General features: G+C 52.9%; 5 protein-coding genes and 1 non-coding gene across 6 annotated transcripts; 3 read left to right on the top strand and 3 right to left on the bottom strand.

Annotated features, from left to right (window-relative positions):
- Positions 1–27: 27 nt before the first annotated feature.
- CC77DRAFT_1002736 (hypothetical protein) lies at positions 28–2,790 on the top strand. Its single transcript, XM_018523191.1, has 5 exons — positions 28–144; positions 293–321; positions 465–1,328; positions 1,379–1,636; positions 1,689–2,790. The coding sequence occupies exons 1-5, from the start codon at positions 45–47 to the stop codon at positions 2,475–2,477; spliced, it is 2,040 nt and encodes a 679-aa protein (XP_018379116.1). The 5' UTR covers positions 28–44; the 3' UTR covers positions 2,478–2,790.
- Positions 2,791–4,416: 1,626 nt separating this feature from the next.
- On the bottom strand, positions 4,417–4,520 carry CC77DRAFT_t110. Its single transcript has one exon. It is a non-coding gene; the product is annotated as a tRNA-Lys (tRNA).
- Positions 4,521–11,240: 6,720 nt separating this feature from the next.
- On the bottom strand, positions 11,241–11,879 carry CC77DRAFT_599385 (hypothetical protein). Its single transcript, XM_018532419.1, has one exon. It carries the CDS (start codon positions 11,784–11,786, stop codon positions 11,391–11,393), a length of 396 nt encoding a protein of 131 aa, XP_018379115.1. The 5' UTR covers positions 11,787–11,879; the 3' UTR covers positions 11,241–11,390.
- Positions 11,532–13,962, bottom strand: CC77DRAFT_976713 (DUF1752-domain-containing protein). The gene is made up of 2 exons (XM_018535950.1): positions 13,638–13,962; positions 11,532–13,565 (listed from the first exon to the last, which is right to left on the bottom strand). Exons 1-2 carry the CDS (start codon positions 13,735–13,737, stop codon positions 11,974–11,976), a joined length of 1,692 nt encoding a protein of 563 aa, XP_018379114.1. The 5' UTR covers positions 13,738–13,962; the 3' UTR covers positions 11,532–11,973.
- A 739-nt stretch (positions 13,963–14,701) lies between these two features.
- On the top strand, positions 14,702–15,696 carry CC77DRAFT_599656 (hypothetical protein). Its single transcript, XM_018532420.1, has one exon. The coding sequence runs from the start codon at positions 14,830–14,832 to the stop codon at positions 15,328–15,330; it is 501 nt and encodes a 166-aa protein (XP_018379113.1). The 5' UTR covers positions 14,702–14,829; the 3' UTR covers positions 15,331–15,696.
- Positions 15,697–16,915, top strand: CC77DRAFT_599369 (hypothetical protein). The gene has a single exon (XM_018532418.1). It carries the CDS (start codon positions 16,063–16,065, stop codon positions 16,768–16,770), a length of 708 nt encoding a protein of 235 aa, XP_018379112.1. The 5' UTR covers positions 15,697–16,062; the 3' UTR covers positions 16,771–16,915.

The following is a 16,915-nucleotide window of genomic DNA, read 5'->3' as shown; positions in this document are numbered from 1 at the left end:
AGCTTGGGGGAGCGCCATCCTTCTTCCAACAACTCCGTCGCGCCATGAACAGCCATCCTTCGCCCATAGAGCATATGGACGTCGAAAGGAGGTCGTCGTCGCCCAAGCGCAAGAAGGTCCGCCAAAAGTACGCGCCCAAGGCATGTAAGTCGCGCCTTCCGCTCTTGCAACTTCCGCTCGGCATCTCTGGAGCTTCCTATGCAGCATTCCGATGGTTCCGTAGTGGTTCGACGCAGCTTCGCGCGACAAGACAACGGTGACATGCCATCAGCCGGCTGACAGACGGGTCTAGGTGTATCATGCAGGCGGTCGAAGCTCAAGGTACGTTGTCTCGGTATACTGCCCGACTCGTTTTCCAATGTGTCGCTCCTTCCTTCTCTGTGCGACAGCGGTCCTTCCGCAGCTAAGATAGACGCAATTCACACGGCAACAACACTCGGAGGCATCAGCACTAACTAAAGCAGTGCTCCGGTGAAAATCCATGCCAACGATGCATGGACAACGGCAAGCGATGTTTCTTCTCTGAAGACCAGACAGCGGCCGAAGCCCTGCAAAACCTCAGTCGACCGACGCCCGTCCTTCAGTCGCAAGCCTCCAACACCAGCGGCAACGGCAACAGCATACCACGAAGAACTCTGATGCCATCCGACAATGGCACGGAGCGGAGGGCGAGCGATGCCAGTACACGCGGCATGAGTATGGAAGCACGCATGGCCCGCATCGAGGCTATGATGGAGGCTCTTATGCGCGACCGAGGCCTGGCCATGACACCAATGGGCAGCATAGAGCGCGAAGACAACGGTAGTGATGGCTTTCGGGGCGACGCCGCCTTGTCTGTCCCGCCGCTGGACCCCATCAACCCAGCCCTCGCCTTCATGGGACAGCCTTCCCTCTTCTCACACGAGCCGTCAGACTCAGGAAACTCGGCTCTGCCAGGCCCTGGCCCTGCATTCAATGGCGAGCCACCGCATCTCATACAAGTGGGCAACAAGAAGTTGCCCTACCCCAGCCCGGCGGATTACCAACAGTACCTAGCCTCATTCTTCACCGACATCCACCTGTCTCATCCGTGCATAGATGAATCCGAGTTCCGCGGTCGCAGCGAACACATGCTAGCGAGCACCACCATACCCCTACAAGACCACCAGTTCCTCGCGCTGAACTACAGCATCTTTGCTTGCTGCGACATACTGCTCAATGTCGCGCCAATCGATACTGGCAAACCGAAAGGCTGGCGATGGCTTGAGCTGGCCGACGACCTCGTCGATAAGAGGTCACTACTGAACGGAAGTGGCGATCTGACACTGATACAATGCGTACTATTTCAGGTAAGTTTGTGGACATCCAAAGCTTGTTACATGAGAGTTGACTGTCGCAGGCTATATACTATTCTTACGCAGATATGCCCGGTCCGGCTTACAACACTATCGGTGCCGCTGCCAGACTCGCGTTCCAGTCGTCTTTGCATCAGCAGTCTACATGGACAAACATCACAACCGCACAAGCATACGAGCGTATCTGCACATTCTGGAACGTATTTGTACAAGACCGCTTCATCTCGTTGACCTTCGGACGCCCGTATACAATCCATGAGACCGACATCCAAGTCGAGGCACCCGCGGATCTGTCCGAAAGGGTGAGTAAAGCTCCTACCTAACCTTGCGGTTATTGTTTCTCACCATCTTTAGGCGATGCTATACAAGGCTGATGAGATCGATCCAAGACGTTTCATTGATCACTATATTCACTACATGATACTCTGGGCACGCTATGCTGACAACAATATTGACGGTCGTAGCCTCGATGGCGCAACGCAGGAGGTCATTGACAGGCAGATCTCATACTTCCTCGAGCAGGATTTGCAAACACTAGAAATTCCTCATGCCCAGCCAGTCGGTGCGACCGTTCCGCCTCTAAAAGTTTTCATTACCCAGAAGAAGACCGACTTCGTGCTCTGGGGCTTACGCTCCGTCATAACCTCTCTCCAATACGACGACAATCATGCTTCTCACTTCAGCAATCTTGCAGTCTTTACTGTCAGCCGAATGGCCACGTTTGCTCAAGACATCCGACAGCCTTTCAGCCTTCGAAACCGCATGGTATCATCTCTCTCGAATGCTCTACTCGTTCTTTGCTCTCTCCTTGTACGAAACGTCGCTGGGAGGAATCAATCCCACGTTGAAGCTTTTCGCGATGCTTTGGCCTTGCTACGCGATCTCGCATATAGTCTGCTATATGCGAAGCGTGTCCTATCTGACTTTGAGAGTCTTGTTGACATTGTCGAGGAAGTCGTTGACGGAAAGGCTGTGCCGGGGAATGTCGCAGAGCTGTTCCCCTATAGATCTGCGAGCCCTCCTTTCCGCCTACCACACGCCCCAGGAACAGCGAGAGGCATCGAGGGGACTCATGCGGTCGGTAATGGTAATGGTAACAGTAACGGGCCTGGTGAAAATGGGTGTGGCGTTTTGTGGCTCTAACGGTCGGCGTTCTACGTGGTCTGAGGGGCATTTTACTCCTTGTATAACAGCGGTCTTGCATAGATACCCACTGCCTCAACACAGGCTAGGAGATGGCGTTTGGAGTTATTACATCTTCATTTCTTACTTATCTGCTTTCACATGTGACGTGCATTGGACGGTTGCGTTGCTCAGACTACATTCGCTCCTTAGCTTTTTATACAAGAGTTGTTCAATTTCTGGTCAATAACGTCGTGTAGGCACAGCGGAAGCAGACAAAATGGCAGAACCAGAACCAACCCAGGGAGACATGATAGAGTTGGAAAACCTGGAGACCCGCCCAGATATACACATTGCGATGATCAGTATTACTATCACCAACAGTGCAGTTCCGTGTAACACACAGCCTGATCGTATCACAAGAAGCAGGTTTCTGCAACCCAGGCGACCACCTCGACCGAGCCGAAAATATAGTCAATACCCAGACAGTGCGAGAAGCATGCAACTGATCTATACCATCCGCTTGCGATCGAACAACGAAAGGTCACCGAGATGAACAGCGATCTTGAGAAGGGAAGATCAAGACATAATCAAGAGAAAGGCAAAATAAAGGAAAGACCACCGTACTAGATCGTTGTGATAGTATTGATCTGTTCGCTTGGTACATAGATCCAGGCTCGATAGAGCAAGGGCATGTGGCACGACTTTGAGGAGCGTATGAAGCACATGAAGCACATGTAGGAGCAGAACCTTCGGTAGATTGTCAATGAACACCAAGAGTACGATTAGGGTAGAAAACGCTATCAGGGGAGCCTACTTTCTTGGCTTCCAGGCCTAGCCGGTTCTGACTGTCTGCAGGCATGCGCATTTCCTAGTCTTGGTCCATATGGTAGAAGTTCGTCGTCTCCTGGTCCCCTTTTGCCTACAATCTGTTCACTAGCTGAAGACGGGATCTTCTTTTGACCCACTGTTCTCAACGGCCAGCTAAAATGCCCTTGTACCAACAGAATGAGGAGTTGAGAACAAAGCAAGCTAATGCAGTAAGTAAAGTGCTGGAAGGATACACGACAATAGAGGCGTTCAAGATAGCTGCAAGTGAGCAAGCTTGGAGACAATAGCTCTCATTGTTTGAATGATAACTGCGTGGGGAGGAAGTCAGAAGAAGACAATGTCTTGTGTGCGATGAGCGTACAATTGGATCTTCTTTTAGGGGAATGCAGTTCGACCCCCACGTTGGGCTTTCCTTTTGCTCTCGTTCGTGCTGTCCAGCAATAGCTTTATCTTTTTACAATTTACAGCCGCCAGCTACTAGACTAAGCGTCTCTAGGCTCATCGTGCTTTTTGTACAACTAGGGATGGCGCAAGGAAGGTAGAGCTCAATATCACAACCTACAAAGTTGCCCGTGCGAGAGCAGTGAAAGTCTTCCCTGCTGGTAAAAGTATGTCTAACAAGACTTGATGCTTGATTTTCCTGCGCTGAAGGGACTAGGTTCTTCACACAGTAAAGAAACACAGTTTACATTGATTCAGTGACAAGGAGATTATCTCTTCTCATCGTCATGGTAGTCTTCATAAATATGCAACCAGATACACGTTAAAAGTGCTTCTGCCAATGTAGTCTAAGAGAATAAAGGGAACTCATCGATGTCTTATAACAGCACAAAACTAAATGCAATTGACGGCGAAAGGCAGATATACTGCTCCGGAGGATTAAAAAAAGTTCAACTGTCGAAAAGCTTCATGAAGCCACCCAAAACAATGGCTATTCTCATGTCCAGGAGAACTAGAGTTCTCAAGCTGGGCCTGAATACCTCAGAGAGAGCATCGTATAACACCGTTCGATGTTGTGGTGGTCGTGATGGAAGATAGCCGGCCCAGATGTGGGGGCAAAAAATATCCTTCACCGCCACCACCATCAACACCCCCTTTCCAGGACAGTACCAAACGGGAGCAAAAGGAGAGCCCGACGTGGGGGTCGAACCCACAACCTTGAGATAACCAATCGAGTCTGATTAGGACGTGAAAGCTAAGAGTCTCACGCTCTACCGATTGAGCTAGCCGGGCAGATGCTGTTTTGATGTGTATTTCAGAATTTAGATATTTAATAAAGACAAAAATTCTCAGATTCAATACATCATGCTGATGAGAATGAGACCATCGTTCGTCTCTATGTTCAAGACTCGAAAAATTTGGAAGGTCTAACGAAGTATTTTTCGCTAACATGAAAATTTCACTCCACCAATGATATTCTCCTTTAGCAACGACTATGTCCCTACGCGAACCACAATACCCATGCACATGGCAATTCTCCAGACAACCAATACGTGCGTATGTAATTCGAATTAGGTTGTACCTAGAAGCCCATGCACATGTGTTCTGCCCGAAAAAGTACCTAGTTCCAGGCACAGTACACCTAAGCCCTAACGCATCCTGCCTTCACTAACACCACGCATTGGCATGCACGTCCACTCTTCCCCTGTATGTAAAGAAAAATATCCACGTCGTAACAATACCTCAACATTTCAAGAATCAGCACTATCCCCAAAGGCAGCCCTGCCACCGATGCGATCTGATTCTATTCAAGACAGCAGCGAGGCCAACAAGGGGACCCACAACGGAGCCCATGCGCGTACCCGCAGAGCCTCAACACCTCCTCCGACCCCCGATCGCAGCCGCCCGGATATTGTGTCACATCGTCTCACATGCGGCAGAGGCCATACGCCGTGAGTGTTCGATAGCGTCGCCGAAGTTTGAAGATTTGAAGAAACCTAGCTAGAGCTTGTCATGTCCACAGTCCAGCCAGCCAGCCAGCCAGCCACGCCCGAATAGAACGACGGTTCGTCATGAGCAAGTATCTGTATTAGGTTGCCACTTTTGCGATTCCCGGCCGGTGGACCTAGCACGTAGAGGTGTACAGAATAGTTCTTCTTCTCGAAGCAGCGCTAATGTAAGGTCTAGAAGGCGAATAGCGCACGCGATCATTCTCGGAAGGTTTTGCATTGGTTGCCTAATCTGTAGAATTGTATAGCTGCCGTTTTTTCGATACGCCGAACTGGATGTCTGAGCGCAGTCTTACATCGGAGGTTGGTAACATCGGTGATTGCGCTGACACGAGGAGGGGGCTACAGAATTATCCCTCCTAGAGAAGCGAGCCTCCGAAGTCTCGACTATCGACTGTTCCGGCCGCAAACTTGGCCGGAAATAGTAGTACACTAGCAGTCGGCGCATGGAGAGGAGAAGGAAGGAGGCTAACCACTTCTGACACCGGTGTAACGATACCAAACCACCGCTTGCGTGGCGGTGAAAGAGCTGTGGCTCAGATACTGGAGAGAGCCGGGCATTCGCCGTGGTGGGTCGCTTCAGCTTGACATGGACACCTGGAGATAAACACCCACATACACATAACCGAGGAAGTCTGGAGCAGGAACTTGCGGGAACTACTTCGTTTTACAGTGGACCTTTTCATCGGGTGTCTACGGGTTAGAGATTTCGAGGTAAAGAAAAGCACCCTTCTCGTCCGCGCATCTGTGTATGCTCAGGCATGTGACAACGTCGCAGCGGGAACTATGGATTGTAGATTTACGCCCAAGTGGAGATTTAATCCTTGCCGAGCGTGGGAGAAACCGAGATTTCGCATGCAGCTATGTCTCGGTTGGGGAAAGCCATGTCAATGTGACTTGAAAATGAAGGAAAAAAAGAAAAATCCTTTTTAGAAAATGGCGAGACTTCATATCCGATGTAGCAGGCGTTTGGGTAGCAATGCAGGTACGAACCTATCTCGAAACAACACCTTGTCTTCGCTGTGATAGATGTTGCGTGTCGGTGGAGCTCGGCAAGCAGACACATGCGCGCTCGCGCAGCTATGGCACGTGAAACTCGGTTCATGCATGCATTCGCAAGCCAGAATGGATTACCGACAGGATACTGCAGCCTCAACAACTGCTGAATCGATAGGTTCCGTGAGCGGTGTACGGCACGCCCAATGCGATCAAGCATGACGTACTCGTCAACTCAATCAATAGCAATAGGACCCTGCACGAATGCGCGTCAACTCGTAAACAGCCTCGCGAGCGCCGGATACGGACGATGCGCGTCGCCTCCAACAACACTGGCTATCAATAGAGCGCAAACACTTACAAGTGCGGCAAAAGCCCATGTAAAACGTAAGCGCTGTATCATTCTCTGGGGCTTCTAGAAAATCTTCTGCAACGATGGCGAAAAGGCTGATGAGCTCGTGGCCAATCGATCGGGTGGATCTGGTGTTGGCGATAGCGACTCCACACCACCTGCGGGCGCCAGATGCTTTTGTTGAGAGAAACATCGATATTAGCAGCGATGATGGTAAACAACGCCAACCAACATGGCTGTCTGCTTTAGCGCTATCTTGTCAGATTTACAGATGACGCGCACCTAGAATTTCCCTTGATTGCAGACTGCTGTTCCTTCCGAAACTCGTTTATTGTGTTAACAAGTTTGAAAACTCGGAAGCTGACAAAGAATGTATTTTACAACGTCGTTTCGTTCGCCTGGGATCTCTCTGACCCGGATTACCAAATCAAGTAATGACGATGATCGACGGTCTTGGGGCTTGGGTACCTGCATAGATCCAGTATGTACGTCATCGCTCCCCAAAAGCACGAGCAAGTAAACCCCAGGAAAATAGACATATTCTGCGGAGAAAGCCCCATGATGCGTCGCATCTACTCGCGGATTCCATGTAGGTAACAAGTTCAGACCCAGGGGTATCGCAGATCTGAAGCAAGTGAGGCGCATTAATGACAGCATACTTGACTACAGCGAAGAACCATGAAAAGCAACTGATGCGAAAAAGGGGGTCCTCGCGTCGAGGGTGCAGCGAAAGGTCTGGTGTGTACCCTGACACGGTCAAAATGGCAACCTGCGACGTCCGGGGTTGCCAGTCTGGGGAAGTGTAACCACCAGTTCCACAAGTTTCATCAGCACACCTGACGTGCCAAAACCTTCCGCTCCAAACTCTGTATGGTTGCATCAGATTGAGGCCAGTCAGTGCTTAGGCGGCAATTTCCTATTTTGTTTAGCTAACCGCTCGTCGTCGTGTCGTGATTGTCCTTGCGGGGTAAGCGGCGTTTGTGGGGAAGCTAAACAACGTTCCGCTCCAGTTAGTCTGTCGTAGTCATAACAAGAAAGGGGATTGGTGGGTAATAGAATCATCGAGCGGCGCCGTCGCCGACTATTGCTGCTGTTGTGAGATTTCCAGGGTTTCGTCTCGGCGTATCTTCGTTAGTTTGGATTGACACGTGCGGGCCGGCGAGCTGCAAACCAGGAGATCATGAGGCAAGGCAGCGAGGCATGACGCAAATTGGTCCTGAAATGTGCTTCATCGGACTTGTATCAAGCCGAAGACCTGAAATACCCGAATCTTCCCGACACTGCCTACGTCGGTAGTTGTGCTGACTGTTGGTTAGTAGGTCCATCCTTACTCTTTAGCAATAATGAGTCACCAGATTCTTGAAAATAATCGTAAGCCGAAGAGTGGGCAAGAGCGGTACCGCATGCAAGAGTTTGTCAAGGCGCGCACTATACAAGGATGTGTCGCGTGGTGAAAGCTGAAAGCAGCAAGCTCATGCTTGCAATGATGGCGGGGAAGACGCAGCCGCTGCAAGATTGGAGACAGCTGACCACGACAAACTCCCGAACTCTCTGGCAGATTCGAAGCAATTCAGGGACCGTAATGAAACGATGCAAGAAAAGAAATAAAAGGCATGGTATACACAGCGGCGTTATCCTGCTTCCGGGAGCGCCATCCGATGCTACGTAAATCCGGGGTCCGGGGAACGCATCCAAAGTTTGGCTCTAATGGTAGCGTACCAAGGTGTTGACTCGCCTCATGATCGAATCGTAGATATACCGCATAGTACCGGCCCAAGTGGACGCTGTTCCTGAGAAACGGCTTGCATCATGCTTGCCTCAAATCTCAGGATCGTCGTGCAATTGTTTGGTTCGTGATAACCGTTGCGTGGTGATGGCGGGTGATCTTCTTGCTTTTCTTGGTGTTTGGTAATCGTGACTTACCTTTCGGAGCAGACATTCGGGATACTTTCGGCATCATCTTCGCTGGGCAGCATCCAAGTACTTCTCGCCGGGTCTGCGAATGGCGTGATGGCCGTCCGTGTTCATTGAAGGTGCTAGGAGCACCACGTTGTCCATGTGTTCGTATACGAAAAGGCCCCGGTGTGGACGAAACGTGGCCGGGGGTAGTTCCGTTTGTCCAGCGAAATGTCTTTCCCCGCCTCTCTGACCCCAGAGTTGGTTGAGCTTCGATAGCGTATGTCATGAAAATGCCTCGGCTTCCGGTCTCGATAGCCCAAAGGCTAGAGCCCATGCCAGCACGGTAAATGCCGCAAGATTGCCGTTGTTGTTTGTAACATTGAAGAAATCGCGAAGAGACTCATGGGAGCTGGTGAAGAATGACGTACGTCTTTGGATGCCATGGGCATGTGGGTGATTTAGGGCTGCATGCGATCTTGGCGCGTTTGTGATGTGGAGCTCGTGTCCATCTACCGAGACTTCGGAAAAAAGATGGTGCATGCTTGATCGCGATTCAACTCTGGCGTCAAGAGTCACTCGCAATCTACGAGGCTGATCGTGATCGCCCCCGATGAACAAACTAGTTGATCAATGGGTACGAGATCGCGATCTTTCGCAGATGTAGTCTTCTAGATTTTTGTCAATCGATCCTTGTAATTCGCGATGGTATTGACTGAGACATGCCAGCGAAGCTTGGGGTAAACCATGCTAGGCTAGGTCATTATCCCATACTTGTAGGCATTATGGAAGATCTTGCCGAGTGAGAAGCGACTATGGTGAAGGTCAAGAGACGGTATGATGCGCTGGCAAAATCTTGAGGTTTAGCTAAGAATGGCAGGCGTTTAAGCACACTCGAGACACCTGATACATCTGTTACAAGTTAACCTGCAGATGTTTACATTATCCACTTCCACTATTCCGACTTCGTGATATGACGGAGTGAGTGGATATAGGGTAGATGTAGAGTGCCGATGGAGAGAAGCCACCGGATGAAGCACGGCAGTATAGCGCTAATATGATGAACAGGCCAAGGACGCCTGAATAATAGAGACCAAAATTGAGGAGAGGCAACAAAAATGTAAACAAGGAGACAAGAAAGTCTTAGTGTCTTGACTATGGTGTTGCTTACTTCCGCGCGTCCTGCTGCTTTGTGCGCAGTGCCAATGGCCCGTATTCAAAGCCAATAAGCTTTGGTATGACTGTGGTGTTTCGCATATCGGATGCGCCAGCTGAGTATGGTGATAGAAGTATGTGTAATGCGGGAAGTATTGACGGAGCAATGGCGCTGCGTGTGGGACTCTGCATTCAGGCAATGGGATAGGTTTCCGCGGCCACGACTTCAAGCACGACATTCTGACGGCGGTCTCGCCGGCTTGATCTGCGAAGTATGGCGTCCTGCACAGCGGCAATTGATTATCTCTGCTTCACCATATCAAAACAAGCATTCCGGTATCCGTTCGACGCGTAGGCAGACATCAGATCTGCACTCTCAGCAGCATTGGCGAGAAGGAACGTCACCGAAGTGTGACGATAGGTGTTCATGTGACGGGGACCCCCACGGTAGCAGCAAATGAAACTGCGGAGAAAGGAGGCTTGGAGTGATACTGAACCGAAGCCCCCAACGAACGCGATAGTCACAGTCACAGGACGAGGGGGTGTAAGCGCATTACTAGACGTTTGAGCCAGTCGAGCGAGATATTGCCAGGGAGCCATAGCCGTGGCGGAGTTCCTTGTACATGAGGCTGAAGCATCTCCAAGATAACTCGTCAAGGCTGGCTTCAGATGACCACTCGCAGGCGCTAACTTGCCAACGCATCGACCTCCAGACCGACTTGGTCGCGGGGTAGCGCTGCGGGTGCCTGATAGAGCGTCGCCTTCCGCCGTTCCAGGGATGATGTTGTTTTTAGAGCATCCGGATGATCAGAGGACTTTGAAAAACGGTGGTAATAGTGAGCGTCAACAATGCGAGAGGCGACTGGGGCCGCGCTGGGTTGAGCCCGCGCAATCCGGTGTAATGATTCCTGCGCGACGAATGGAGGACGATTGGCGAGACCACTGCCCCATAGTCAACTGGCGAGGCTTGCATGGTGGTTGCTGGTTGAGTGATGCTGATGCAGATGCAAATGAGCAGCGAGGGGCGAGGATGCCTTGAGCAGAACGGTGGGCGGGGAACTGCTGTAACTTCAGCTATCCGCCAGCATGACGTAGTGGCGTCCCATGGTCGTCAGTGTTATCAGTGTCTAAGTAAAGCTTCACTTCTTGAGTCGTAGACTCTAATGCTGAAACATCGAGCGTCGAGACTGCATGGCGTGGTAGAGTGTGTGTGGTGTTGAGTTCGCAGCTCGAGTCATAAGGCTGAGCGGCGTCTGCAGCAGTGCAGCCGTCGAGTCTCGCCAGCAGATCCCACGACGCACGACGCACGACGGAACTTTGGGTGTGCTCGCCACGATGCACGTTGCCCACATCCAGGAGTATATTGTGCAAGGGTCGTCTCTCACGAGGGAGCTCCCTCGGGTACCGCATGCCCTTGGTGATCTCCTTGTGATGAGCAGCGGCACAGCAGCACATGTCAGGCACGCATCATTCAGGACGGTAGACAGGAAGCCGGGCCGAGGGAAGAGGAACGCGGCGCAGGCAATAGCCGCGACATTGTCAATTTGACTTTGGGCTGTGACGAGCGACGAGCAGATCCAGGTTTCGCTGTATCATCAATAAACATGTCGCAGGCTGATCGCCATCGTGACACGGACAACGTGCCCTGTAGGCGCGGCAGATGTTATTATGGTGGTGGTGCGATCCGGCACTGCATGAAGGCCACAGCAAAGCGTGCATAAGCGCCTCCTTTGTAACTAGCTTCGGTGGGATGGTTCAGAAGAGCGGTAAGAACATGCGTCTTGTTGGGACCTTCGAACCCCGGAACAGCTGACAGCTAGAGTCAGTCGATGAGGCCTTGAAACTACCTCGGCCTAGCGCACAATCACAACAAGCAGTTTGTAGAAGTCTCAGATGATGAAGTATCCGCTTTTTATCATTAAGGTATCTAGGCCAACACCTGCTATCTTCCAAGCAAAGGTGATGCCATGGTCCAAACAGCTCCGCGGAGCCGTTCCCATGCCGGGGTATAATGGGTCGGACAAAGAGCCCGATACAAGTACATGTGCAGGTGATAGTACAGACCAAAGTAGGCGTGAGCCGTAACCCATCTTCAAAACAAGAAGCACCCTTTGTCCGGTATGACTGCATGAAAGAAATTCGTAGCCTCATCGGGCCTACTCAATGGCCCTGGTGGTATCAGAAGATTTTGGGAGGAACATAACCCATGAATCGGCTGACCAGTGCATTTGGAGACTGGATGGCCGCTAAAGTGAAGAAAGACAAAACGCCGTTGGTCAAATGCCAAACCATAGATGCCGCTAGAAGTGCAAATGTAAAAAAAAAGGATGTTGTTGTGCTACCAACCGGAGCGGTGGTATTCTTGGGCGTCTCCGCCATCAAAGAATTGGTTGTATGAGCTGTCGGGCTTGTTGTCGTCCCGGAAAGTGGTGGATCTAATTTGAGCTTGTTGCTCGTTGGTGTTTAGACCCTTGACGTCGCCGGTGGTCATGGCCCGACGGAGGGCTGGAAGGTTGACTGCGCTCTGTTGGCGCTTTGCTACCGCGTTAGTGGTGGCATTCTTTTGCTGCCTCTCCCACAGCAGGTTTTGCCTTAGTGATCCAGTGAGCTCACTGGTCAGCATGTTCCTGCGCGTAGTCTTGGGGGACATGGCAGGTGGGTGGACGTTTGAGGTAGTCATGATGATAGGCTTTGGGCGGGAGGCTTGCTCGCGCATCATCAAGCCACTGTCTTCGTGAGGTGAGCTGCCAGCGGAAGGTCCGTTTGGTGTATGGGTGCGTGACCTTCGGATGGCAGGTGATGATCGCGATGCAGCATTTTGCAGAGCTGATGCGCGGTCACCTTGGTGGAGGGCAGTAGTGAGAAGCGAGCGGCGGGAGGTGAGGTTGGCCTGCGAGTCAACACGCGGGAACTGAGGACGGTGCTCAGCAACGCTGGGGGGACCGCTCTCCTCGTTGTCGTCGTCTTCCCACTCCTCATCGGAGTCTTCCTCTTCAATGGCGCTCTCGTCGACATCGTCGTCTTCGCTGTCGCTCTCAATGGCCGCCTCACTGCTCTCGGAGACGTCGTGGAAAGTGCGCGTGCTGACCTCGTTCTTGAAGGAGGTAGTCTTGCGCATGGGAGCAGCGTTGCGCAGCTGCTGTGAGAGAGAGCTGCGTTGGAGCGAGTAAGCCTCGAAGGAGCTGCCGTTCTCCTCCTCGGAGGATCCGCCGAGAGTGAACATGGGCTGCCTCTTCTTGCTGGCGTCGGCCTTTGCGGGAAGCGGCTTGGTAACGAAGCTGGAGGTCTTCTTGAGGATGGGGGTAGGGTTCAGGTTGGTGCTGGATCGCACTGAGGTGGAGATGTGGCCGGGCTCGAAGCCGCGGACGACGCTGTGCTCGCTCACGTCGGTGGATGTGCTGGCTTCGGAGCCGACTGCAGGGCTCATGATGTCGCAGCTGACCGAGGTGGCTACGGTGGAAGTGGAGGCTTCGGGGATGGGGCGGGCGGTGGATGGTAGCGTGGTGTTGTCCTGAACGGGCTTCTGCTCGGCTACAGGTGGGGCGAGCTGGGCTGGTAGGGGCGACAGCGGCTCGATGAACTTCTTCTCTTGTATCGAGTTGACGACCTTCTCGAGGCCAATGGGGGTCATGTGCTTGCCGCGGGCCTGGCTGGTAGCGGAGTCGTGGCGGCGCAGGTCGGGGCGGTCGGCCGAGAGATCACTTCGGGAAGTCGTGGTGATGGCGCTCTCCAGGTTGGAGTCGTCGGAGGCGACGCTGGTAGACAGCTCGGGCATGTCCGTAGCACTAGCGGACAATTGTCGCTGGAAGGCCCACTGGGGAGCAGCCACAGGGTCGGGCTGGCAGCAGAAGGTCTCACGGGACCACAGCCGCCAGGCCATGTTCTCGTAGCGTTTGCCGTCTTCCATGGCGGGCGAGCATCGTGCAAAGACTGTCAGGCCGAGTTAGTGGCCATTCACATGCCGCTGCATGTGCACTGCACATGCTCGTGCATATCACTCACCAGACCAGAGGCCGAACAGGTTCTCGGTGCTGCGGGTTTCGATGGTGCGCATGGAGCTGTGCTCGACGCGCACTATGGGCCGTTCTGCGCGGAGAGGCATTTTGGATCTTGTGTGTCGAGGGCTGGGGGGTGATATCGATAACGGTGGCTCCGCTTGCGTCAGAGACAGTGAGGTTCCGATTGCGTCAATGGAGAGACAGTTGCCGAGCAGAGGGAATGCCGGCGATGCTACAGCACTGACAGATACATGGATAGACAGTGTGTATACGTGTATGTGGATATGGGGCTATGTGTGGTTCCAAGAGAGCGGCGGTTGTGGACGTGGTCGTCAAGCGGGTAGGGTAGGATACAGAGAGCATGTAGGTGGGAGTGGAGTCTGGTATGTATAAAGCCAAAGCCCGCTCTACTGGTGTGCGCCAGCATGACAGGGGTGGGCTCTGGGCCGACATGGAAGGCGCGATGGGCACCCACACTAGGGCTCACCCCCTGCACCTTCCTGATCCCTGCTACCTCCTAGCCCTAGACACAACCCCCGGGGCAGTTCCGGCTCATTTGAATTTCGTCGAGCCATGATCCATGTTGCGGCCATTCTACCGCTCTTTGCCCGATCTTAACAGTAAGTCCAGAGTCTACCATGGATCCGAGCAGTCAGTCTCTGCGACGCTCGTGGCCTGAGTCCCCCTCGTCATTCCCCCATATCAAGCCCACCTTTTGCTGTCCACTCCACCACCGCCGGCTACAACTTGTCGCATCGAGCGCCTCGTTGCCACCGCAGCCTCCCCTACGTCGCCGCCCGCGTGGTGAATGGCCTGGGCGTGGGGACGCACATGATCCAACAGCACGGCCGTGCCCCCCTGCAATCCTCCTGGTACTTCCAGAACACTGCTGCCCTGACTCGCTGTCTCTGTTCCGCCTGTCTCAAGATTCATGCCACTGACATCGAGGCCATCGGGGCAATGCTATGCTGACCTGACGACCACGCTTCGGCGCCGCAGTTGATGCCTTCCTTGGTCTGCCCCCCTCTGGCTGACTGGTTGCGCTGCATTGTTGCTGCTGGCGGATCCGGTGCACCAGACTTGATTAACAGTCACCTGCCTGCGAACCTTGGAAGCACTGCAGACAGAAAGTTACGCCGCCGTAATACAATACCGCTAACTCAGCCGTTTCGAAAAGCTATGCACGCCATGTGACGATGCTTGCCCAATCCCCTCTAGCGTTCGCGGAAGCAGCTGAAAACTTCCGCTGGCGCTTCTTTTCCCTAACTCGCCTCTTCCGACACCCTACCCCTGCACGATTCTGGCCCTCCAGCTGCGCATGTGCCTGCCCTCGTCGCCATGGCTGTGCCTCTTGGACCCTGAGTCAATCCGACTGTCCACACCAGCTAGACAGCCTCACGAGCAGTTTAGCACCGTCGAGAACAGAAAGTACTTTCCCTCCGCGACAGCCTTGTTTTCCGCTTTCTGCTTCCGTCATTTTGTCATACGTACTGTCTGCGCAAATCCCCCGCACTGGGGTTCGGCAACACGGGATCCTTTCAATTCTTCCGTGGCGGTCAAGAACAGCCTCTGCAAGTTCTGGTGACATGGCTGCTTTCGGTGTGGACAACTCCGCCTTTGTCTCTGCGGTTGCGAATTTTACCGCCTACCACCAACGCTGCACTGGTTATGTGAATCCGCAAGCCATTGTTCGCTAGGTTCCTAGATGCGTTGGTTATTCGCAAGGATGCCAGACCACGCGGTACAAGCCCGGTGGCCACCTGGTTAAAGTGCTGTCCTCGACACCTTTGAGACATGCCAACTACCCCAGATAATCCGCTCTAGAGTTTGGGGTAGCGACAGGTACCCTGTGCTAAGGTGCACTGTGCGCCCACTTGTCCTCCAGTAACTACCAAGTTGGCTGCTCTGCTACGTCAGTCCAGTACACGGCAATCTCTCGAGGTCATCTGGGGCGGCTGCCGAATCACCAAGCCGCAAAAGCATCATGTGCGACCGCACGTTATCGCTGAATGCGGCGTGATGTCTGTTTCATGAGTTGTACACCGGCAGCTACAACTCTACGTGGCACTGGACCGTCGAGTGCCTGTCGCTCTGCCTTAGCCAACCGGTTGCCGCTCCTGTAAGCCACACTAGGTTCACGATGCATCGATTGCACATTACATATGCACAGCGCTTTTTGGTCCAAAGAACAAACGTCAGTGGGGGGAAGTACGGGGCCACGCTCCCTCCAAGTCGTTCGCTCGTGATATGGCGTAGAGCTGAACGCTAGTTCCCCGGACCGTGGGCCCTTCACCATCGTCGCGTGCTTTTTCTCATGATCTCCATACAATCGTCAACTACCATTAGGCTCTACCTCCATCCGCTCATCGCGATGGGATTCACCGCGCTCAAATCTGGTACGACTATGCGATCGACCAAATGTGTAATCGATGTTCGCATTAGTCGCAACCACCTTTCGTTGCTCCGAGACTGCATGCATGCAGTATCATGACCTAAAGTCCAACTACCTTGGTCATGAGCAGACGACAACTGTACCCCAGATCACGACAGTGCAAGCAGTGACGCCTGCCAAGCAGCCTGGGTATCGATTTCACCCCTTGCTTTTCTCCCTACAGCAAGCACGGAAGCGCATATGGCAACTGTGGCACACAATTAATCGGTATGCGAGCAAAGGTCGGAGCGCAAAACACATGCTGTTGGGCTTTAACACTGCCCGTTCCGACACGTCTACCCATCTATTACTCTTTTACATTTACGAGCAAAATAGAAACGATCGTCTCCGTCAGCCACCTGCTGAGATGAGCCCTCGTATCTGTGCCTGGAGGAGCCACCAGTCTGCCATCCGTGATTTTGACAAGTGCCGGACAATCGATCGCTGTTTGATTACTCGTCACATGCTGAACGGCAAACGATCTCGGTACATTCTGTCTGTCTCTTCGACATACGGCTCTTCCGCACTGCAAAAAGCCCCAGAAATAGCCGACACGCGCTGCACATATCGATCTCGCATACAACCCACACTACCTACACTGAGTATACAAAGAACATTACTGCAGTCATCATGGAGGCTTGACAGTGCCACTCTACCGGACACTGGAGATGGAAGCCCGACAGCCTGGATACCACGCCTAGACTAGCCATATCGGGTCCGGGGCGTGCACCCGCTGCCCGCTGGCGTCGCGTGGCTGTCACCACGGAGCACCAATCGTCTGGCTTGCAACCACCGGCTGTTGCGTCGGTTGGCCTTAATAGCATTGCGCTCAGTGTTCCGTCCTATGTTGT

This window comes from Alternaria alternata (assembly GCF_001642055.1).
Source record: "Alternaria alternata strain SRC1lrK2f unplaced genomic scaffold CC77scaffold_39, whole genome shotgun sequence".
NCBI lineage: Eukaryota > Fungi > Ascomycota > Dothideomycetes > Pleosporales > Pleosporaceae > Alternaria > Alternaria alternata.
This window is presented reverse-complemented; position numbering and strand designations above follow the sequence as displayed.

What these genes read in the sequence shown, in the direction of transcription:
- CC77DRAFT_599369 (XM_018532418.1), top strand. Translation starts at nt 16,063, where the DNA reads ATGTTCGCATTAGTCGCAACCACCTTTCGTTGCTCCGAGACTGCATGC.
- CC77DRAFT_976713 (XM_018535950.1), bottom strand. Translation starts at nt 13,737, where the DNA reads ATGCCTCTCCGCGCAGAACGGCCCATAGTGCGCGTCGAGCACAGCTCC. An exon ending in CCTGTTCGGCCTCTGGTCTG is followed by an intron (nt 13,566 to 13,637) that starts GTGAGTGATATG and finishes TCGGCCTGACAG; the next exon opens with TCTTTGCACGATGCTCGCCC.
- CC77DRAFT_599656 (XM_018532420.1), top strand. Translation starts at nt 14,830, where the DNA reads ATGCTTGCCCAATCCCCTCTAGCGTTCGCGGAAGCAGCTGAAAACTTC.
- CC77DRAFT_1002736 (XM_018523191.1), top strand. Translation starts at nt 45, where the DNA reads ATGAACAGCCATCCTTCGCCCATAGAGCATATGGACGTCGAAAGGAGG. An exon ending in AAAGTACGCGCCCAAGGCAT is followed by an intron (nt 145 to 292) that starts GTAAGTCGCGCC and finishes AGACGGGTCTAG; the next exon opens with GTGTATCATGCAGGCGGTCG. An exon ending in TACAATGCGTACTATTTCAG is followed by an intron (nt 1,329 to 1,378) that starts GTAAGTTTGTGG and finishes TGACTGTCGCAG; the next exon opens with GCTATATACTATTCTTACGC.
- CC77DRAFT_599385 (XM_018532419.1), bottom strand. Translation starts at nt 11,786, where the DNA reads ATGAGGCTACGAATTTCTTTCATGCAGTCATACCGGACAAAGGGTGCT.